Here is a 24,047-nt window from a genome sequence, read left to right on the forward strand (position 1 = left end):
GTATTGTACAGCTTACCAATGTATTCATTCCTTTGGCTTTCAACATTTCACAACTTTCCATAGGTCAGCCTGAGCAAGAAGGACAGATCTTGGTAGACTGAAAGATTTCTGCTTTCAGACACTCATGTTCACATTACTTTGCCTGTTGATTTCCTGATTTTATTTTTATTTTATTTATTTTATTTTTTTTTAATCAGCAACATCAAATGGGTCTTTGGAGGGCCTGAATAACCAGGAGGGAGGGGTGTGCCAGACAAAAACCATGAAGATCCTCATGAAAGTTGGACAAGGTAAAGACCATCTGCTGTTTCATGAAACCACTTTAATCAGTCTCAGTGTCCTTTTAGTTTTCAGGCTTCTTTTGCAAGCGTAGAGCAGTGAGCCAGCTGAGTCTAGCATGGTTGTTCCTCCCTTACAGTCTGAAAGCAAAGCCTATTTTCTGCTCCTCAGCTACTGACAGATTTCTGCAGGAGGAGGGTTGGTGTAATAAGATCTCTTCACTGGAGAGCTCCCTAGGAGGAAAGGTCACCTGGGAATTACGTGTTTCAGTCATTTTTATTTTCATTTTAAAAACAAAAGCCACAACTGCGCTGTTCAAAATTATTTAAAATACATGAAAGGAGAGAAGCTAATATTTCTATAGTTTGCTTGTTATGAATTCTGATTACAGAGAGGTTTTTGTTCATTGTCTCTTTTCATATATAGATAACCTATTGTGCAGAAAGAAAGAATTATTCTTCTAAGCAGAAGTTGGTTTAGTAGTCAATCAACTTCCTCAGTTAAAATGAAATGTCATCTGCAAAGCTTTTCTTGCCAATTACAGGAGTCCCTATAGTTTCTGCAGATGGCCTCACAATTTAAACCTCTGAAATAACTAATATAACCATTTTGCTTTAAAAGGAAAATTACATTCTTGTTTCTCCTAGTCCTTTGCATAAAGATTCTTCTGTTCAAAGCTATTCGTGTCTCACAAGATACCTATAGCCGGCTTATAAAACATAATATCTTCGGGCGCCTAAGCTGCAGTGAGTTGTTTTTCTCTCCCACAGATCCCAATTCTGCAGGGTTACCTCGGAGCACAGACCCAACCAAGCGCCCTGAACAGGAAGCTGGTACAAATGGGAAGAGCTCCACCACGAGTCCCTTTGTGAAGGACCACTCAGGTAGGTACTATGAGGTTTTCCGTTGGAACAGAAAGGCTCTAGCATATTCACCTTTGTTCCCAAATATGGGGTTTTTTAAGCATTAAAATGTTGGAAAAGCAAATGTTTTCACACTGAGATGACACAAAAGCCAGTTCTGATGCTCTGGTGGATAGAACTTTGGAGCTTCTGTTTTTTGCAACAGCTGCTCTTTCCCCTCTTTCTGCAGTAGAAGTTAATTACATCTTGTAAGAGTATCACTCATTTACAGGAAAGTTTTTGGATAGGGCATTCTCTAAGAAGCTTTACGATGGTAAATGCTGCCTTACATTTAGTACTCTGGCAGATGAACGAGTCTTTCTGTCTTTCTCTTCCCGTATAATACATTATCAAGTGGTTCTCGACAGCCATTTATAAAGTTTATTTCAAGACATCTATAATTCATATCCTGATCTTTTAATTGACCATATAAAGTCTACATATGATTGACCGGTCTTTCACTAAATTTAAAGATTAAAAAACAAACAAGCAAACAACAAAAAAAATTCCAAGATAAACAGATGGGGTGGTTCAAAACAAAAATCTTGAGGACGCATTTCAGGTATTACAGGCAAGAAATTGAATAACTTTAAAAACACGGGTTCTCTGGAAGAAAGTTCGGTGAACTGGAAATGTTACAAAGCAAAATTTGCTGATAGTTGATTTTGGGGTTCCCAAAAATGGCTACATATTTTCCTTGCTAGCTCCATCACTTGATATCATTGATATGACAGTTCCTGGGCAGGTTTCAGACATTTCCTGCTGAGGTTCCAGATGTTATGAGGACATAGTATCTGCAGCATTGTTCTACATGTAAGACAGCATCAAGAGAGGGAAGTCAGTTCAGATTTTCAAGTGAGAAGGTCTCAAGTAAATGTTGATTTAATTTCTGTGACAAATAATGTGACAATATTCAACTCGCTACAGCAATTGAGCCTTTCCTGACTACCTAATATGTGCTGTTATTTTCTTTTAAATAAATGTAAGATACATAATATAAACAAATATAGTCCATAACCATTTTGCCCATCTTTCACACTGTCTCAAGCTCTTTTGTTTCATTTGTAAGCATGAGGAGTCCACATAAAGAGACGCTAAGGACAGTTAAATCAATATCGGAAGAATAAAATAGCAGAATTGTGTGACACTAAACAGTACCAGTTGTTTTGAGAATTACTGTTTCACTGCGTTAATTTTCCCTTGCAGTCCTATCCCACCCCTTTCTGCTGCCATGAGCTGGCCAGCATCTGTTAAAAGATGCTGTGTGCATCAAAGGCTGCCTTGTCAGTGCCAGTCCTCACTGCTGATGGATGATGATGTATGAAACAGGGTGGCTTGGGAACAGCACAAAAGTGAGACCAACAGACACAAAGTCTTGTTTAATATTGATTGCTGACTTCGGCTGTTTGCATTTAGCTATCTAACAGGGTAATTGGTTTGTCAAAGTATAGCTGTCAGTTAATTCTTCTAGCTTTGCTTACTCTACACATTTTTAAGCAGCGTAAACAGGTCACAGGATGGCAATAACTTTTGTCTGTTGTATTTCCATTCTTTCCAGGATCTAGCACAGATGGCAGTAAGGCTGGGCATTCCAGTATACTGGGTTCAGAAGTGGCCTTATTTGCAGGAATTGCATCAGGGTGCATCATTTTCATCGTCATCATCATCACTTTGGTGGTTCTATTATTGAAGTACCGCAGAAGACACAGGAAGCATTCCCCACAGCACACCACGACTCTCTCACTTAGTACATTAGCCACCCCAAAACGCAGTGGCAACAACAATGGTTCTGAGCCCAGTGACATTATCATTCCTCTAAGGACTGCAGACAGTGTTTTTTGCCCCCACTATGAAAAGGTCAGCGGCGACTATGGACATCCAGTGTACATAGTTCAAGAGATGCCTCCTCAGAGTCCAGCAAACATTTACTACAAGGTCTGAAAAACACTCCACTGATTCTGTGGTACAGTTGAGGCGTAGAGGACACTCACTGGTCAAACGCTTTCTGTTGGGGTTTGTGATGACGCCTTGTGCGCTAGCATTGACTCAAGCACAGAGGGAAGAAGGCAACAGCTATTTCTATGAGAGCCAACTCGAGCTGGACAGCTAACCTAGTCTGTAGAATTCCTATCTCAGTGAATTGATATTCACTAAAAGCTGGAAGACTTTTATGTAGAAGATGCCCATTCTGATTGCTGTACTCTTGTTACATTCATCATCCTCAAAGCCATGTGCTGCAGGCCTTCAGGCATGTACAAAAGCCAAGGGAAGATGGAGTGATCTGTGGATGTTAATAGCTCTAGGCATCCTGGGAAGGTGCTGTAGGATATCAAGCTTGAAATACAATCTTCTGACTTTTGTGTGTCTCTCTCAGTGCATACTAGATTTGTCACATAGACCTTGGTGTCTAAGTAACACTTGCTAAAGTTCTTTTGCTTTAGTCCATCACTGTTCCATTTATTTTTGTTATTCAGGGCTCTGCCATCCTTCACATAAGATTTGCTTTCACTCCACCTCCTGAATCACTAATGGAACATTAATGTTTAGAGATGTGTGCTCTATCCATCTGCTACAGCAGCCTCACTTGAATGGGCAATGCATTTTTAGAAATTGTGTCTAGCAAGGAGCCTTCCAGCCAAAAAGTTAGGCTGTCAACAAGTCAAGAGTAGGACTGGGTGGTGGAGGGAAGGGCTGACTGTGGTTGTGATTGAATGCTGCTGCCTAAAAATAGAAGCTGGGAAGAAAAAAATCATTTAGGTAGCACAGCACTTTGGTATGCTACGTTTTAAGAGGCAAGTAGGAGACACAATAATACGTTGCAGTGACTTAGAGCTGTGTTTGAAGGAATTCACGGTTATCAAATACCAGTGTGCAGAAAAAAAATAGTACCTTCAATACAGTAGAACAAAGGGGTATTGTTAGGAAGTGAACAAGCTTGGAGGGGACAAGACGAGAGCAAGGATATATTAGGGCAGGGCTGTTGCGGTACTGGCAATAAATTATACAGCTTCGAAGCTGTAGCAAAAACGTAGTCTGCTTTGGAAGACTTTTAAGCAGACTCAGCTGCTATACTGTCACATTATACTAAACACAGGGAAAGCATTTAAGAAAATAGCAGAGAGCCAAATCTAACCAAGGTGATTATAAGCCAATGGGTCAAATGAGCTGTAATGCTATCACTGGTAAAAGTTTTGGGGAAAAAAACAAACCAAACCTTTCTCATCTCTAAGAGTAAAACAGAATATTTTTCTGACTGAGCCTTTTGACACTTTGGTTTATCCTAGTGCTGTGCCTGCACAGTGCCTGTAGGTACTGTAATGGGCACAGCAGTTAGTTGGTGCTCTGTGGCAAAGTTAAAGCACATATGGCAAACCTCCTGCAGTCCATAAGAATAAAATAAATAAATTATGACACTGAGATGGAGAAGGAAGATATGTCTTATTTATAATAGGTGTATAGAACACAAGGGATACAAAGTGAGAGTTTTTGTTTCTTTCTTACTTTTTTGTTTTGTTTTGTTTTTACTAATACGTGTTTTGAGATTGCACAGAATCTACACCAGAAGATGTGAATTTCATGTGCGGCAATTAAATAGTCTTAACTTGTCATCATTCTACTTATGTATGTGTGTGTATACATGTACATATATATATATTTATGTATGCATGTATACACATACATTATAAAGAAGAAACCAATTCTGGGGAAAATGACCACTATCCCAAAAAAATGGTAATCAGAACGTATTTAAAAAAAAAATAAATCCAAAGTCCTTTAATGGCATCATGTTAGAGAAAATTGGGAAATAGTCGTGAAGTCACATAGGTAACAACAACAAAGTGTGCCGGCATATATATTCTGTGTTGTGTTTTCTCTTGCCTTATGGACTGAAGTGTTCTGTAGATTTCATTGAGATTTGTAGGCGGGGAGGGGTTCAGGTTAAAGTTTTCTCTTTAGCATGTCTGTTCCCCTACGTCTCCCACCCTGGGGAGGAAATAAGAAAACTCTACTTTTATATGTGCTATGCAAATAGACATTTCTAACATAGTCATGTTACTATGGTAACACTTTGCTTTCTGATTTGGAAAGAAAATGTAGCAACAGCATTTTGGGGTTCTTAGATCTCCGTTGAGCACCTGCAAGAAAAGAAAAAAAAAATCTGTCATAGAAATTATCACTCTCTGTTTCTTGGACCTGAAAATGACGTTGAGATGTTGGTCCAAATGAGAGAAACAAAACAAAAAATCCCAACCCATGGATCTGTGGAAGGTTACCATGGTGACTAACTACACTACATATGTAATTCTTTTCAACAACCCTTCCTTTCTGTGAATCCATCCATACAAGGTTCTCTTGTAAGTCATTAAGATTTTATTTTGGGGGAGGGGGAGGAAGGGGTGGGTTTGCTGATCCTGGTTTTTATCAGATTGAACCTATGCTTTATCAGCTGGCTACATTCTAGTTATGTACTAAACTGTGAAAAAAAATAAATCAGATGAATTGCTGAAGAGCAACCTGCAACCAATTGAAAAAAAAAAAGTGTACTGTGTGTCTGCTTTGTGTCTGGTGCAGAATTATGACAATCTACCAACTGTTCCTTTATCTGACGTTGGTTCAGCTTTGAAAATTACTGTAAATGCCTTGCTTGTATGATCATCCCTAGTCACCCGACCTGAAATTTGCACCATCATGTCTAAGTGAAGATGCTGTAAATAGGTTCAGATTTACTGTATATGGATTTGGGGTGTTACAGTAGCCTTATTCGCCTTTTTAAATAAATCTCAATTAAAAAAAAAAAAAAAAAAACACGTGAAAACAAGAAAAAATGGCTTTTCTTAACCAGATTGTGTATATAAAGCAATGTTGGTTTTTTATAAAGTCTGAGCAAGATGTTTTGTATAAAATTTGAATTTTGCAATGTATTTAGCTACAGCTTGTTTAAAGGCAGTGTCATTCCCCTTTGCACTGTATTGAGGAAAAAAATGGTATAAAAGATTGCCAAATTGCCGCATATTTGTGCTGAACTTGTGTACCATGAATATTTATTTAAGCATTTCTTTGTCCAGTTTGTAAGTAACACAGTATTATGCTTGAGTTATAAATAATTTCTTCTCTTTTTTTGTTTTGTTTTTCTTTTTTTGTTGTTGTTGCTGTTTGTTTTGTTTTGGTTTTTTTTGTTCTGTTTTTAAAATAGCCGGTAATAAGTTTGAAATCTGCTTTAGTTCCACACTGCAGTTAGCTCCCAGAAAATGAAAATTATGAAAAATCACATTCCACGTCTGTTTCAAACTGAATTTGTTCTTAAAAAAATAAAATATTTTTTTCCTATGGAAACCTTGCCTTCTAAGTATGTTCTTCCTTTTATTTTTGTCATATATTTAAGTAAGAAAGCCATCAAGCATACCTCTGCCAGCCCCTCCTTCCTTTCCTGTCTGTCTCTCCTCCCCCATCTCTCTATCCTGGTTTCACCTGGTTCATAAACAAACAAGCTCCTTACAGCATACTGACTTCTGTTAACCTCCTTATTTTCCAGACTTTTGCTTACACATATCAATGGATTTAAAACACACAGAAGTCAGTGAGTTTGTAGCAGGTACAGTAAACAGCTTGCCTGGATCATATGGGAGGTGAGATTATAAACACACAGATAATTCCTAGAAATTATGGGGAGGATTTATATTGTGGAAAGAGCCAGAGGAAAAGAAAAGAAAACCAGACATGGACACTTCTGGGTGCTGCTGCTGCTGCTCATGAAGAGGAGGGACATTGGGGCTGAGTAAGAAGGAGATGGAATAAGCTGGGAGGAATGGTGAAGAATTAAAAAGAGCATGATGTCAAAACATGTGAGCATTCAGTGGGGCCATGCAATGTCCTGTCCCTGCTTCACTGCTGTGAAAAGGGCACTCTGCAGTCACCAGTTGTCAAAGCCAAGCTAAAGAAGTTTGGTGCCAATGTACATGGGTGACACAATCCCTAACACAAATTTTACAGTTGCGTTGCTCTAATTTTCACTTGGTTAATCAGTCCTTGCATTTAACAAATACATTAATTTCTGGGAAAGTCCAATCACCTTGAAAGTGAAGGAACTGTCTTTAGCATGCTAGCAGTGCATAAACAGCAGGATCATTCACGGACTAACAGGTGGGAAAGATCAGCAGAGAGGAAAGATGCATTCATCACTGTAACAACTGATGCACATTTTTCATTGAAGAAAGGCAGCAAGTTATTATGGTATCGCTCCTGCAATTCCCATTTGTCAAATTATTTTTTTTATGACTAGTCAGGGAAAAAGTGACTGACTGCAAAGGTAAACTTTGAGGCATTGTATGTGTTGCAGTAGCACAAGTGCTCTCAAAGCAGGTTTATGCAAGTTCTAGAGACTACTAATAGTTGGGCTAGCATGGCCTCTTGCTGGTGGAGCTCATTTTATCAACCTAGCTCACAGAATCGGTGCTGGAGGTTGATCTTGGAGGGCAATTCACATTCAGGTTCCCCTCCTGCCTCTGCTGTATATGACCATGGGGGAATTCCTTTGTCCAGCAGAAAGCTGTGCCCTGGTGGAACGTGTGAGCATCTGCTGATTTCTCATGTAATTCGCTTGGGCCTAATGCTGCATTTATGGCCATGAGTTACCTCAAAGGAAATATTCCTGTGTAATCAGAGGTATAGAAATACTTAGATGGATCAAGACTCCCTGCTTTGTGCCTGCACATGGGGAATTTCACTTGCTCATTTTGGTGGCTTGTGGTAAGAGTTGCCATGTCAGTAGTGGCTGTGTGGCTCTCATTAATGCTGTGATCCACACTAAAAGCTTTTCTAATACAGCTTGTCTGTTAGAACAGCAACTACCTTGCTTATTTAAGGTTTAGATTGAGTGCTTTTATTTTAGGCCTTGGTAAACACCCAGAGAAAAGTGATAAAATTAATTTGATTGAGTCAAGCTTACACGTCATTTTCATTTCTGTGCCTCTTTTCTCCATGCATGATAAACGTTATTATATAATTATAATATTTTTAGCTAGCATGTATACTGACACCCCCACACACCTATTTTTGTCACTGTTTTAGCAATAAGGCAAAGGAGTTTTGTTGTAAATAGGGAATGAATGCTTGGTGGTGCAACTGTATAGATACACTTGGGGAAAAGGATGCTGTGTTAATGGAAGGGCCTTGCACACACATTCACACATCAAACTGAGCCCCCACTGACTCCGTTAAACTCATCGTAGTTAATGATAGTCACTGCTATTTAGTAAATAGCATAAAGCTATTAACTTATAACCTGTCTTTTATAACTTGCAGAGGAAGAAAAACATCATGGTTGCATTTTGCACTGCTGCTGACACTGCACTATTAATTATCAAACAAGCACAAAATCAGAATTTACTGCCTTTATTATGAAACTGGCTCCCTGGCAAGAACTAGTCCACGTCAATAGGCTTTGCTAAGTGGAAAATAAAATTATAATTCACAGTTGTTATCCATCTAGAGTGGAATAAGATTCTATTACATAAAAAATTGCTTTACAATGTAAGCATAACAGTGTTACTACCTGTGTTTAAAATGTTGTACCTCTTTCTTTAGCTGTGCTGTGATGCATTGATCAAATGCTTGCTCAGTCAGCAGCATGCTCATTCTGTTCTGTGTGCACTGTAAATTTCCTTTTTGCAGAAAAGTTTAAAATTGTGTAGTGGTTAGCAAAATAAGACAAAAACTCATTTTTTCTCAGAAGCATTCTTCGCCTTTGTAGCCAAAATAGAAATTGTAGTGAGAAAAAGCCCAGGCTTTTAAAAACACCAAATGTACTCATTATGTAGTTGGCATGTCATTACATGAAGCATCAGATCAAAAATCTAGTAATATTTGTTTTGGAAAAAGAAGAAGGTTGAAGAATATACCACAGTGTATTCATAGTTGTGCCATTCATAATTCGTATGGTGCCAGATTCAGCTGACTGAGCTATAATCTATGAAATAAAATAATATCTGTTTTTCACATGACTCACAGATATACTTTGATGCTTAATTAAAGCATAATGCAACACATAAAACTGCGGGACTCATGGGGGAACTAGAGTTACCATTGGAAGTGTAGTGTACAGATGAGATCCTTGCCTGTGCTTGGATCTTGCAATAAGAGATGAGGTTGTGGCAAATGCTTGTTGAAGAGAAGACTCTGAGGTGACCTGACAGCCACCTCTCAGAATCTAAAGGGGAGCTACAAGAAAGAAGAGCTACAAGAGAGCAGTGTCTGCTGTGATAGAAAAAGGGGAAATGGTTTCAAGCTTCAAGAGGTTAGATTATGGTTAGATACAAGGAAAAAGTCTTTCACAGTGAGGTGCTGAGGCACTAGAACATGTTGCCCAGAGATGTGGTGGATGCCTCATCCCTGGAGACTTTAAAGTGAGGATGGATCAGGCCCTGGGCAGCCTGATCTGGCTGTGGATGTCTTTGTTCATTTCAGAGGAGTCAGACTAGATGGCCTTTAAATGCTCCTTCCAACTTTAAGGAATCTGTGATTCTAAATGGGCACTGGCAAGTTTTACAACTTATGGGCAAGAGCCTGCCAACACTTGGTGAGGATGGGGAGAAGCTGCAGGTGGCTCTTCCTGGAGAAAGGCTTCATGCAGAGCAGAGGAAGTAGGAGAGGAGAGAGAAGGCCAGTGAGCTAGCAGCAGCTGCCCAGGGAAGAGGTCTGGGGACATCTGTAATTACAAATCCCTGGGCAAAAATCAGATCAAGAAGACAAGCTCAGCTGTGGAAGGAGGAAGAGAGACAATGTCTTCACAGCTCTGATAGAGGGTTCAGTGGAGAACAGGTAACAGCAAGTAGAAGAAAAATATTAGAGGAAAGGCAAATAAACACAGTAATTTCTTGTGTCGGCTGTTGTTATGAAAATGTGAGGAGACCAGACCAGGTTGCTCTGCTAGACACTGAAGGACAAAGACGCTACACCAGAACTCGATGTTGTTTGCAAGCTGGGATCCTGAGAAAGGGGATCAAAGGTCTGCAAAAAAAAAAAAAAAAAAAAAAAAAAAAAAGTGAGTAAGTATGGATTATTAAAAGTCTGAACAGCAGAGAACATTGTGCATAGCTCTTGAAACCTATGGAAAAAAATCAGTATTTTCATAAGTACGTTGAGGAGTCATTAAAGAGGAGTCATAAATTTAATAATATGAAGAATCCATTGAGGGTAGGAAAACTGATTGCTTCTAGATCAGGCCTTCCGTAGATATAAATTAGCATCGTTCAGTTTGGTATCTGATCCTACTTATCATAGTTCAGAAGTGCACATGCATAAGCAATACTCATACAGATTTTATTATACCTCTTACACTATGAGAAAGTGCTTTACAAGAGTGTCATCTTGAATATTATAAAGGCTGTTCTAAAAAACATATCAACAATGACATGCTTTTCTAAGATACTTCTATAGCTATTGTAATTTGTACAGTATTGAACATCATCAGCAATTTTGTTGTATCTGTTCATTAAAAATAGGTTGGATTACTATCAAATACATAATAAAAAACAGTTCACATTTTAATGTGCCTTTTTGTCCTCTCTTGCAATTTTTAAACTCATTCCTTCCTACTCCTGCATTCAGTCCTATTCCATAAACATAAATGGCAGGTCAGCTGTCTGCTGTTTTTAGGTTTTCTATTCATCTGCACACACCATTGTCCCAGCATTTCCAAGTCTCGCAATTAGCTGCAAATACTGAAAGTTGGTTTTCTTTAAATTTGACTGTTGGAATTTGACATGTTGAAAGACGTGAACAATTCAGTAATTATTCAGAAGAAATAGCATTTCAGCCTTTGTCACAGTGAAGAACACTAAAGGATGTGGAACAGTTTGCCCAGAGAGGTGATGGATGCCCTGTCCCTGGAGGCATTCAAGGTCAGGCTGGACAAGGCTCTGAGCAATCTGACTGAGTTGTATATGTCCCTGTTCATGGCAGGGCCTAGACAACCCATAAGGGTCCCTTAGAACTCAAATGATTCTATGATCCTCTGTGAGGCCAGAAGGGTCAGAAGTCAGAATATGATGCAAAATGTCTCCCTGTGTGTCAGTCTGAAAAAAATCTCAAAAGTTTGAAGAAATCCAAGTGATGACAAGACAAATGAAAAAAAAAAAAAAAATTATATGGGCTGTCTTTGTTTCACATTCTCTGCATTATGTGCTACATATCCTTTTTGTGATGTGAGTTTTCCAGATTGCAAAACTGGCTTCAGGTGGTAAAATTCATACTGCTAATTCTGGAGGTCTTCTACTGACTTTCCAAGACAGAAAATGGTAGCTGCATTCCTTTAGCCTTTAAGCCTGTATCACGCACCCTGATGCCATGCCCTGATCACCTGCTCAGTATACCAGCCCTGTCAGTTTCAAAGCCCTTTATCTTCCAAGATAAGGTTTCACTTCTGGACAAAGCTTTTGTTGCTCACTATGAAAGATTCTTTTCAAATGTTACCCTAGACTTTTCTTCCTTTATGTAACCGGGTCTGGACTTCAGCTGGTAACATTTTTGTAAAGAAAACATTCTGATGGAAAACAGTTCTTGTACAAAGAGTGTGTTTTCTGCTAAGCCCCTTATTTTCCAATCAGCTTTGGTTTGAATTTTTATGTGGCTTTGTATCTTCCTTTTGTATTTATTCAATTGCATCTTAAGGAAAATAGTGTACAGCGAAATTCCTAAATGCAATACAAATATAGTGCATTTCAGTCTGGTTGGTTTTTTCCATTCATTGATACATTATGATAAAATATTTCAGGTTATATTTTCCTATATTTCTTCTAAATGATTTTAAATAAAATGTTAAGTTTTTAAAAATCTTTTTTTTTTTCCCCCAGAAAAGTGTAAGCAGTTTGCTTTGGAAATTATTTGAGCAGAATTAAGAAATGGTGATTGATGTGCTGCTCAGAAATGAGTGAAGATGTTACAAAGATGTAATGACTTTTGCCAATAGACAGTATTTTGCTTTATTTTATTTCTGAGCATACTGGAAAGCAGAAAGCACTGCTGGTTTTACTGTCTGTTCAACAGCTTGGTGGCATCCACCTTGGGGCTTATTTATGTAGCTTTTAAGTCTCTTATGATGAGCAGTGGTGAAATTAAAGTCTGGATGCTTTGGCCACCAGTAGGTGTAACCTATGTGATTACACACAATACAAGAGATTTATACAAATACACTGTTTCTGCAGGAGAAACATAAATCTCTTTTGCCGTTCCCCTCTGTCCATCCTTTTCTAATGCGTTTTAAATCAGCAAACAGATTTTTCCCCCAGCCTCAATACTTTAAAGGTAGGACTATATTCATCAAGTTATATAACACTTTTGTTTTTCTCTGTAGCTGACTGATGATTGCAATGTTTTCACAGCATCCCTTCAGTGAAGTCACTGTTAATAGAGCAGAGCTTACGAATATGTAAATGAGACTCAAGATAACGTATTTTTGTGCTAATTTTATATCAAGGCTTTGGGAAATCTCTTACTGTCACATGACTGCCACATTTCACTTGTGCCACATCGCTGACAGATTGAAGCACAAATACAGCTTGGTGCCGAAGGGCCTTGTCTAGGCCTGCAGGCATTGTAAGAACTGATCTTATTTTCTCAATAAGGGACTGCACTGGGTTGCCTGGGCTATTGTATGGAGGCAGATAGGAGGTAGGGAGACCTCAGTGCTGAGCGCTTTGATGGATCTTTCTCAAAGCAAAGAGCTGCTCTGTGTTGCACAGACAGCACTGGTGGTTGCACTGAGCAGAGATAAGTGCGAGGCCGAACAGTGGTGACAAGCAGTTCAGCTTCCTGCAGATGACAGTGACAAAGGGACCACTTGGAAATCAAAAGATCCCTCAGAGTGACTGATCATCTAAGGAGTGCAGGTGGGGGCTGATGGAGGGCTTTCAGCAAGCGTAGTTCATCTGACTTCTCCCTCTGTACCTCTTTCCAAGCTTTATTTTGCCAGAAATAATAAACGAGGAGGAACTGGCTTGACTAACAGCTCAGAAACAGCCTGCATGGTGCAAACCACCGAGGCAGGAAGGAGCAGATGTCAATGTCACAGCGAGGCCTTCACAGACCTGGGGGTGGGCACCGGCTTCTCAGGACAGCATGCTGCTGGGTGATGCAGGGAGGACTGGTACTCAGCATGAACAAACTCCATGCGCTGCTGGCTCCTGGAACAGTGTTGGAGCCAAAGGGATTTCTTGAATGTGAAGCAGAATTTCTCACCCATGCCACTGACGGATTTCAGTAGCATGAATGATTCAGGCCCTTGTTTTCTTACAAATACGACTCTTGTAAAACTTCTGTCACCCTCTATTTTAAGGTGAATGTGAGTGTAGCAAGTTCTTTTCTCCAAAAACAGTGAAAGTCAGGACTCTTGAGTGTTCTTAATCAGTGTTTGAATTCGGATTTTTTAAATCTTACTAAATCCTATGCCTAGTGGCTTTCTGTGGAGCTGAGTTTTCTCGTTCAGTCACTCATCATGCAGAAGAAAAATTTTTTTGATCAGTTTTTAGCATTCCGCCTTTAATGTACTTAAACTCTATTAGCGTCTTCTGAGACAGGGAAAACTCCTAAATTCTATCACTTCTTAGCGTATCTAGACTTTTTTTTTTTTTTTTGACAGTTCATTCATCTCATTCTCATTCTGATACTACTCTTTTTTTTCTCAATCTACTTGCATTTATGGATTTTTGCATGCCCTAAACTATTTTTCACTCTGTACTTTGAAATCTTACTTTCTGCATATCCGTACAAAGCGAAGACACCAAGAATATATAGTTTCCTAGTTGAGATTACATGGCTTTTTCTGATAGAGCAATCTTAGACTGGCTGAGTAAGAACTGCATATGAAACAGTTTGGGTGCCATCATAACCAATTATTTTGTCCACAGCACTGTGGCAGACTGTTCCTGTAAAACATCTGTATCTTGCTTGGCGATAAGCACTTTCAGCTTGCCTTAATAGTAGCCGGATTTGAAACTACTCAGCACCTCTTATGCATCTTATCCAGAGAGGATTATATTTTTGACTGCAGTCAAAAAAAGATTTAAAGGTTTTCTACCTGCATTTCTCTATAACAAAATCAGGATTTCTTTCACAATACATTGGTTGGAAATGTTTCTCTGTATACTCTGTCATTGTATAGTTCAACTTGATGCATAAAACTCCTTTTTCAAATATCCATTTTAATCCGTTTCCTTCCTCACAAACCAAGTGAATCATCCACACATCAACAATTTGCCTTACTCCTCAATCCATCTTTTGCAGACAGATCATGCTTGAAGCAAAGGCTGGATACTTTCATAGGTACTATGTGTCACTGCCACAATGCTACCATCTCCTATGCCTCTAAAAAACACTCATTTGCCTTCCATTTTAGTTTATCCAACAGGGATGCAAGAGTCCTGCATTTACTTACATGGCCAGTATGATTCAGAGCAGAGATATAAGTATAGGATTTCACGTAAGTGCCGTATCAAGTCTTTCGAGTTTCTCTCTCTTTTCTGTTGGATTATCAACACTTTTGATAGCTGAACAGCCAGGGAGGGCACAGAGTCTCTAACAGCAGTTTATTAAGCAATGATCTAGGGAGTGAGATCCTTACCTGCTCATCCAGCCTCATGATTTATAGGTAGTGGCATCGTCCTGTTGCTCTTTGGTAAGAGAAAACAAACTCAAAACCTGACATTTAGGGAAATACCTTTCTATATAGAAGACAAAGCTCACATCACAGCAGAGACTGCAAATAATCCATTATATATATTCCATTACACCAATTCAGTATATAAGTGGCAGTATATATCTTATTGGAAGTGCACATCTTTGCAAGGTCTCTGAGCTTTTGGCTTGAGCTGAGATCCCAAACACATCACTGACGTTGGAGAGTGAGCTCTATCAGGAGTTTTTTTTCAGCAATCAAGGTACCTACTTGTTTCAATAGGAGTAGGAGGTGTTGGTAGTGCCCATCTGAATGATTTAGATGAGTAAAGGCACAGCTGAGAGCCTGACTGCTTCTGAAGATCTGGAAAAGAGGAATCTGTCAATTTTTGTTCTAAATGGAAAGCTGAACTTTAAGTCATGGCTTAACCAAAGGGCAGCATATGTCAGTACTACAGCTGTTTGAAACCCACTTGCATTTCACGCAGGCATTTTGACAAATGCTATTGTGTTGCAAATGCTTGATGACACAGTAAATCTAGGGCCATATTCAGCTGTGGCATACACAGGCATATTTCCCACTAACTTTGTACACGTCTGCACCAAAAAATGTACAGATGTGCGTAGGACTGAAATGAATCTACAGCACTTATAAGTTAACCTTCTGGCAGATTAAAAACATTTTGATGCAGTTAGTCCCTTGCAACAGGAAGTGTGAATGCTAAAAGTAGAAACAGAAAAAAAATTAGGAAATCCATGAGGTCTAGGAGATGCCTGGAGATTTGAAAGTCAGAACTTGAATTTCTGTATTGTAGGAACAGGCTTTTCTTTAAATGTGGAGAAGGGCTCCCCCTATATCACCCTCCCCCAAGATCCATTTGCTGTCTTTCCTACTTTGTTTCTTATCTCTTTGTCAATTTCTGAAAAAAAAAAAAAAAAAAAAAAAAAGAAAAAAAAAAAGAACTCAGAGGGATTGTTTTCTGCAGCTACAGCCTACAGGAGGCCTAAAAAAGAGCATTAGACAAATATATCAGAGGATAGATCATGTTGCAAGGCTGCGGCTGCCAATGATGAGATCTTCAGTTTCTTAGTCACTCCAGGACAGAAACCAGGTGTTACAATGTTGATCTCACAGCTGCTTGCCATCCCTTGCCTCTTCCCGTAACAAACAGTCTCAGTTGTACAGTTTTCACATCTCCAGATGTTTAAAAATACACTTTTAAAGTACTTGAACACAAAGAGCTCTTCTCAAAGTACTACATTCTGTGCTGTGGCTGAGCCTGTACTGACTCCTGTACACTGATTTTTAGATGGCGTTTTGAATGCTTCAGTAAGTCTGGACACACATTTTCTTTGCTTAAAAATCTGCTTAACTCTTTCAGCACTGCAGTTGTAGCTCCCCTGAGGTTGTAACTATGAACATCTTAAACTATGAACAGCAGAAAATACATAATAGGAAACCAATAGCCTTCATTTTCTTAACAAAAGGAAAGTCAGAAAGTAATTCTGTAAATTTATCTTATGAATTCTATTTTCTTGTATGTTTTCAACCCCTAAGAGCCAAAACTTGCTGGCTTGTAATTAATGGTTTGGAAGAAGGGACAATTATGCAGATTAGCAGAGTGTACGATAACTAGAAAAAATATTATCCCATTTTAGCATTTTGGGGACTTGATATTCTAATAGTCACAGCCTGAATTGCATTAAAACAAATGACATCTACATATGGTTAGAAAAACAGAACAAGAGAAAAATGTTGTTTAAGGTTCAATGAATAAAATCTAGCTTCATGTTAAAGACACTTTATGCTAAAAGCAGCAGTGCCAGAGCTGGCATCAAAGACGATGTCAGCAGGAAGTGCTGAGGAAACAGCTGAGGCCTCGCACTTCAAAAAGATTATCTCTGGGTGAGAGATGTTCCCACCAATATTCAAGACTCACAGATGACATTTTCAGATGTCTTCAGTATTTTGCATTCAGGCAAACACATGATGTATCCAATGCCATATGTCTTTCCCATCAGCTTCAGTTGCTTAGGTGTCTATAACCACTTTCGGTTCTCCACTATGAGGTGGAAAATAAATGTATGAAAGCCTCTCTGGTGTGCCTTGTTATTTTAGAATTAATTCCAGAAGATTTACACATATTCCTCTCTCTGTTCCATTAACAGAGATGATAATTTTTAGTTTCCTCAATCAAGTGTTGACCATTTTCTCCAACAAGGACATGGCCAACCCATCAGATCCTTGACATATGATTGATTTTACTTTAAAAAGCCTGTTTACATGCTATTGCAAAAAAATATTAAGGATGCTTAAACTAATTAATGAGAATGCATTTCCCATGGCAACATGAATAAAATTACTGTTAGCTGAGGAGAGAATTCAGAATTGTTTTATACGCTGTCTTGAGTTCTGTTCAGACAAAACACACAGAATTGGTGTAAACTTCAGGTCACATTTTTTTTTCATATTTAACTAGGACATTAAAGGAAGCTATCACCTACTGAACTATTTTTCTATTTTAATTTCTTCCTGATAATGTAAAGAGAAATAATAAGCTTGAAAATTGCTAACATATAGAATGATAGAATCATTTAGGTTAGAAAAGGCTTCTAAGATCATATAGTTTGCCACCTACCTACTTCTAATATTGCCCACTAAACCATATCCCTAAATCCCTGTTGTCCCACAAAACCATCTACTTTTGCCTTAAACTCTCCCAGGGACTGTGATTTCACCACTTCCCTGAGCAGCACATTCGAATGTCTCACCACTCCTTCTGAAAAGCAATTCTTCCTAATATACAATCTGAATATCTAAAGATCTCACCTAACTCCTACTTTCAGAAAAATCCCTATGCCTCCTATTAAAAAAAAAAAAAATCCCAAAAAACTGACTTTCTTTTTCCACCTCTAAAACACAGACTCCAGCTTTAACACTTATAATCTAAAAGAGAGATTCTGCATCTTTAATATCCTTCACCATTTATTTGTGAATGCAGGCCAGTTAACCACAGCTGAAGAGATGTGGGAGGGAAAAGCAGCCTTAGGCACAGCTGATGTAGGTCGGGGTGTCCCACGTGCAGAGAGTTGTAGGTATGGCAATGCTCAAACTTACATTTTAGGTGTCTGTCTTTTGTGGCAGAATACAAATATGGTGCCTGAATTCCCCATCTAGTGCCTGGGGAGAAATGAGTGAGTGATAATCTGCCCAACTAAATTCTGCTGTTATAAGCAGGCTCTGAAGTCAGAGGAGTTAAATCAAAAATTAAATGGAAAATACTTGGCCTGTGGGTTACTTGAAAGAAAAGAAAAAAGAGTAAAAGTGTGTGTTTCTTTAAATTTTCTGCTGACAGACGGGAGAGATAATTAGCCTACAGCTGCAGACTGGGGAGAACTGCTCTTTTTTTTTTTCTTTTTTTTTTTTTTTTTTTTCCTGCCTTGAAGCAGCAGGTGAAAGCCTGGAGAGAGAAGAACTGGGTGCCATTGACTTAATTTAGTTGCTGAAATTGAAAGCAGCGTATAGCAACAGAGAAATAGGGAAGTGGCAAATCTTTAAGACTAGGATTTCTAAAGAGTGGCAGTTAATAAACAGAGATGAGAATGAGTAGGGAGAAGTAAGGATTAAAAATATGTGCTTCCATAGCATCTTAGGTGCCTTAGGGATGGCTCAGCTAGATGTAAGCCCTCTCTCAGAAGTATTGCGTCCGATGAGAAATGTGATATAGCAATGGAGGAGTGGAATAGAAGATGGAAGAATTTCCTAAAACATCATGCACTTATGTACAATTCACAGATATTAAATATAAAAACCTTTTCCCTGTGATTTTATATGCCCCCACACATCACTCTATGTCCTACTGAGGCCTTTTATTTTGCAGGCTTTCCTTGTGATGTTTGGATACTCACTTCTATTGAAAGCAAAAGCTCTCTGTTTTAAGCATTGTTTGCAGCTCTTATTGTATTGTGAGAATCATTACTTTAGAACTTTATAAATGTGAAGATTATCTGATGTTTGTTTAGGGGAGAAAAACATTTGTCTGTCCTAATATGTGAAGGTTTAGAAGTGGGAGAATGTAACAATAAAAAGTTAACAGAATAATTTTTCCACATAATTTCTTATGATACGTGTTCTACTGGGCATTTGTTTGGAGAGGCTTTTTTATCTGTATGAGTTGATAACATTTATACAGGTGAAGTTCTTCACTTTTGTTTTTTTTTTTTTTTCAGGAAGGATATTCAAAGTAGCCTGATCAGTGCATACTGACATTTTAATAATATCAGTAGGAGCACTTGTAGAGGGAATTTAGATAAGTGTAGCAAACTACTGTACAAGTTGTCTGTCCAACACTTTCATTTGAAGATGAGAGAGCAGTGTCAAAAGACTACCACATTGCTTTGTGGATCCAGAGATAAAGGAGATAAGGTCTCCATTAACTATACAAACTGCTGACAATCACCATTTTCTCCTTCCTCCCATGTACCACTCACACACAGGGTCAGTTCTAGTGAAAAGAAACTTTGATTTGATACAGTCAACCATGAGTACAACCGTGATGCATGACTCCACAGGAGCAACACTGACCTGGCCATGCTTTTCAGATCATGTACCAAGTGATGTGAATACCAAGAGCTCAGTTTGAACAACCTTTACCCAAGGTTAATATTCACATGCTCTGACAGTTCTAGTTACAAGGGGTCTTACTAGGCAGGATGCTGGTCCAGGTGAAAGAAAGCTATAGTATCCTGTGGCTTGTGCTGGCTCCCTGTGCTCATATACTGCACCTGAGCAAATAACATGACAGGTGCCTAGGAGCTACTAAAGAGGCAATACTGGCCAGGAACGAGGTTAGGTCAGGATAGAAGCAATTATTACTCAAGTTTTATGTGAATATATTTCATTTTAATTCTCTTGTTATATTAGGAAATTATTTTCTTTCTGAGATGCAATGAGACATGTATGTCTTCCAGCATGGCTTTGAGTTATTACAGAATGTTGTGGGTTTTCTTTAAAGCCTTCACTAGCAGCCAGTGTGTTTGATATACCATCACATCAGCAAATTTATATGCTTTCAATTAAATTTCTATTTGTTCTATAATGGTTCTTCATATTAATACATAAGAGCAGATACAAATAGAATCACAAGCAGAAGGAAGAGGAACCCTGATAGAAAACTCCTGCAAATTCTGGACAGCTTCTTAGAGATTTGTATGAAAGTCTGTGAAGAATTCTTTTTGACACTGGGCTAAAAAAAATAATAATTTTTTTTTAAAAAAAGGAAAAAAAAGGATTGCCTAAAAGCCTTGAAAGAAGTGTTAACAACTTGGTAGTAGGCATCATTTTGCCTTTGTTAACGAGATAAATGGTTATTGTATCTATGATTTTCAAAGACTGTATAAGTGGCAAGTGCTAGCTTTTTGCTTGCTTATTTATTTTTATAAATTATTAGCGATGTATTGGATGCAAAATCATTTGAAGGACTGCATATTTATCCAGTGAGTATACATCTCAAGGCCTGTGTTAGATTTCTGGCATCAGAATGAAAGTCAGCTATGCCCACACACCTGCATGAAGTGGGTGGTTTTGCTCCTTGGATCATGTGGATTATCTCCGCTGTAAGGTATGCATTGATAGAAAAGCAGAGCAGGCACTTTCCATATTCCATTTTGGAATAAAGAAATAAAAGGGAGCTTGCATACTTGGCTACCTTAGAGCAAACATTAAGAAAAGAATGTTCATGAGGAAAATGCCAGGAGTATCAAGATGAATGAAAAATAATATCTCTGGGCCAAGGCCAACGGGATGAAGTTCAACAAGACCAAGTGCAAGGTCCTGCACTTTGACCACAACAACCAAAGGCAGTGTTACAGGCTTGGGACAGAGCGTTGCAAAGACTGTGTACAGGAAATGGACCTGGGGTTGGTATTTGGCTGAATGTGAGCAAGCAGTGTGCTCAGGTGGCTAAGAAGATCAATGACATCCAGGATTGTATTGAAAATAGTATTGTCAGCAGGAGCAGGGAAGTGCTCATCCCTTTGCACTCAGCACTGGTGAGTCCACACCTTGAGTATGGTGTTCAGTTTTGGCCCTCTTGCTGCAAGAAAGACATTGGAGTGTGTTCAGAGAAGGGCAATGATGATGATGAGGGGTCTAGAGCACAAGTCTTACAGGGACTGTCTGAGGAAAACTGGGATTGTTTAGTCTGCAGAAGAGGATACTCAGGAGAGGCTGTATCACTTTCTGCAACTGCCTGAAGGGAAGTTGTGGTGAGCTGGAAGTCAAATTCTTTTCCCATGTAACTAGCAATAGGAGTAGAAGGAATGGCCTCAAGTTGTGCCAGGGGAGATTCAGGTTGGACATTAAGAAAGACTTCTTCTCTGAAAATGGTCGGGTGCTGCAATATCTTCCAGGTAGGTACTGAAGTCACCATCCCTGGAGAGGCTCAAGAAATGTTTAGTTGTACTGAGGAACATGGTTTAGTGAGAAATATTGGTGGTGTATGGTTGGTTAGTCTGGATGATCTCGGAGGTCTTTTCTGACCTTGGTGATTCTATGATTTTATAATGAAAAACCATTTTAAGTACACATGTATCTTGGAAATACCATCCCAAAAGGCTCTTGAACAGCAGAAGATGTTAATGTTCAAATTGCACCTTTGCTGGCCACTTGAAAAACAACAACAGCAAAGCAAACGAAGAAACAAAACAAGAAAACCAACCTCTTTCACAATGAAATTATGTGTAAAATATATATTTTGATTAATTTTACCCCTGAAAAAAATATTTTTAGGCTATAAGAAATGTCTTGATAATCACCTCAATTTTGAATTTAATACTTGCCTCAGGAGAGGAAACAGAATCCAGAAAAACTGTCAGTCCTGGCATCTATTTCATCAGTTATCATAGTGCAGTGCTCTAGCAGATAACAGTTTAATCAGGAATTTGAAGAGCTGGGAATGCAGAGGTACTCTGCACTTCAGGAGGAATTCCGGCTGTCATGCAGGATTTGGTAAGTGAAGGCACCATTATTAAGACCAAATGCAGAGGGAAATACAGGTAAGCAGGGAACAGGATTCTGTAGAAATCCACTTTTTGTCCACTTATCTACTTATTCCTTTGCACAGGCAATTTGAAATTGTCAGGACTCTTTGCAAGGTGTGGCATGGAGATACTAGAAACTGGTTTTTTGCTAATCAGAAATATCTGAGTCCTTGGGCCACTAACAGGGGTGCTGGGAAGGCAGAAGGTAATCTTAGTCTATTGGCTATATTTGATACCATATTTATTTTGTAATGCCATATGAGTAAGATATAGAACAGATTAATGTTTTGTTTCTTTTTTGTTGCTTAATTATATCTTTTGCATTGTATTTTCTGAAGATATTTTATTTTTCTGGCACTGAAAATGTCACAGTAGTTTCTATTAGTGTTGTCTTGTATCAAGGAAACATATGCATGCTACCACAAGGATAATTGTGTAATCTAAAAGTCCTTCAGTGCTTTGTCACTGTAGGCTTACATTACTTTCCTCTTACAGGAGAATTACTACTGCTGTTTTTTGTTAAGTTTGTGCAGTATCTGCTATTTTTCTTAAGGCAATATGCAACTAATGTGGACAGGCTGTTAACCACTAACTTCCCTTTCTTTTTATTTTTTAGGTGTGCTTACACTGTAAAATATTGTGCAACTTCAAAAAGATTTAAATGAAAGAATAGATTGAAAATAAGTAATTACATGTATGTCTCACACTTTAAACTTGTATCTTTCATGCACAGCCAAAAATTAGATGATTATATATTATTTTTCCCTCCTTAGACTTGTATTTGAGCACTTATTTAAAAAAAAAAAATTCAAGTCCAAACTAATCAAGTCCACACCTTTTTACATGTATCCACTCCCTGAGGCAGAACAATTATGCAAATTGTTATACTGCTGTTTATTTAAAAAAATAAAAAATAATAATAATAAAAAAATCCTACCATTTCACAGAATCACAGAACTGGAAGGATTGGAAGAGGTCTCTGGAGATAACTGAGTCCAACTCTCTACTGAAAGCAGGTTTCCTAGAACAGATCACACAGGAAAGCGTTCAGGTGGATTTTGAATACATCCAGAGAAGGAGACTTCTGATGGAGTTCTAATGGAACTTCCTGTGCTCCAGCCTGTGTCCATTGCCCCTTGTCTGGTCACTGGGCACCACCAAAAAGAACCTGACCCCACTCACTTGATTCCCATCCATTAGATATTTGTAAGCATTGGTAAGATCCCCTCTCAGCCTTTTCTTCTCCAGACTGAACAGTCCCAGGTTTCTCACCCTTTCCTCTTAAGATAAATGCTCCAGGCGCCTATTCATCTTTGTGGCTCTTCACTGGACTCTCTCCAGTAGTTCCCTGTCTTTCTTGAACTGAGAAGCCCAGAACTGAACACAGTGCTCCAGATATGGCTTTAGCAGAGCAGAGCTAAGCTGAAGGGGAGAATCACGCCCTCAGCCTACTGTCTGTGATCTTTTTAATGGACCCCAAGATACCATTGGCCTTCTTGGCCTCCAGGGCACACTGCTGGCTGACAGACAAGCTGTTGTTCATTAGGGCGCCCAGTTCCTAATCCACAGAATACAGTTTGTTTCCGTTTGTTTTTGCACGTTGGTTAGGATGAATACAATCTTTTCTCACATATTCGACTGTTCAGTCTCATCTAATTTAGCTCATTGAGTGTCAGTTTATGCATGGGCAACTGTGCAACGTAAAATGCTAAATGAAAGAAGCCATCGTAGCCTGGGGCTATCAGTTTTAATGCTAGGACAGCTTATTTGACTGACAGCATTCTCAACCAATGTTTCCAACTCAGATGATAAAAATGGGAAGATTTGAACAGGATCATCATTCTTATATGATTAAAATGAAAATATTTGTTGAGCTGCCAGAGTTTAGTAATCTGACAGTGGCCACTGCATCTTTTAGCATGGAGTAAATCCATGTCAGATTCAATTCAGCTAATCACAGGTCAGTTTAAACACTACAACTGTAATCTTTATCTCTTTTTGTCATCGAGCTCATTTAGGCACATGGGTTCATTGACGCCAGGCTCTTGTGCAACAATTTATAAAGGTAGAAGAGGTTCCTGGATTACTTCATAACTGTGAAGGCCTTGTTAATCTTCTAAAAGAACAATTTAGAAAAACTCCTCAAAAAGCCTGAAG

General features: G+C 38.7%; 1 protein-coding gene across 1 annotated transcript in view; it reads left to right on the forward strand.

Annotated features, from left to right (window-relative positions):
• Window positions 1–5,987, forward strand: part of EFNB2 (ephrin B2) — a 43,770-nt gene extending 37,783 nt beyond the window's left edge. The window contains exons 3-5 of the mRNA XM_052664451.1: window positions 198–290; window positions 1,050–1,163; window positions 2,740–5,987. Of these exons, the coding sequence (XP_052520411.1) occupies window positions 198–290; window positions 1,050–1,163; window positions 2,740–3,122 (590 nt within the window). The 3' untranslated portion in view covers window positions 3,123–5,987. The remainder of the gene's footprint in view (window positions 1–197; window positions 291–1,049; window positions 1,164–2,739) is intronic.
• Window positions 5,988–24,047: the final 18,060 nt, after the last annotated feature.

The sequence above is a fragment of the Tympanuchus pallidicinctus genome, unplaced genomic scaffold (genome assembly GCF_026119805.1).
Source record: "Tympanuchus pallidicinctus isolate F22 unplaced genomic scaffold, pur_lepc_1.0 scaffold6, whole genome shotgun sequence".
Classification (NCBI taxonomy): domain Eukaryota; kingdom Metazoa; phylum Chordata; class Aves; order Galliformes; family Phasianidae; genus Tympanuchus; species Tympanuchus pallidicinctus.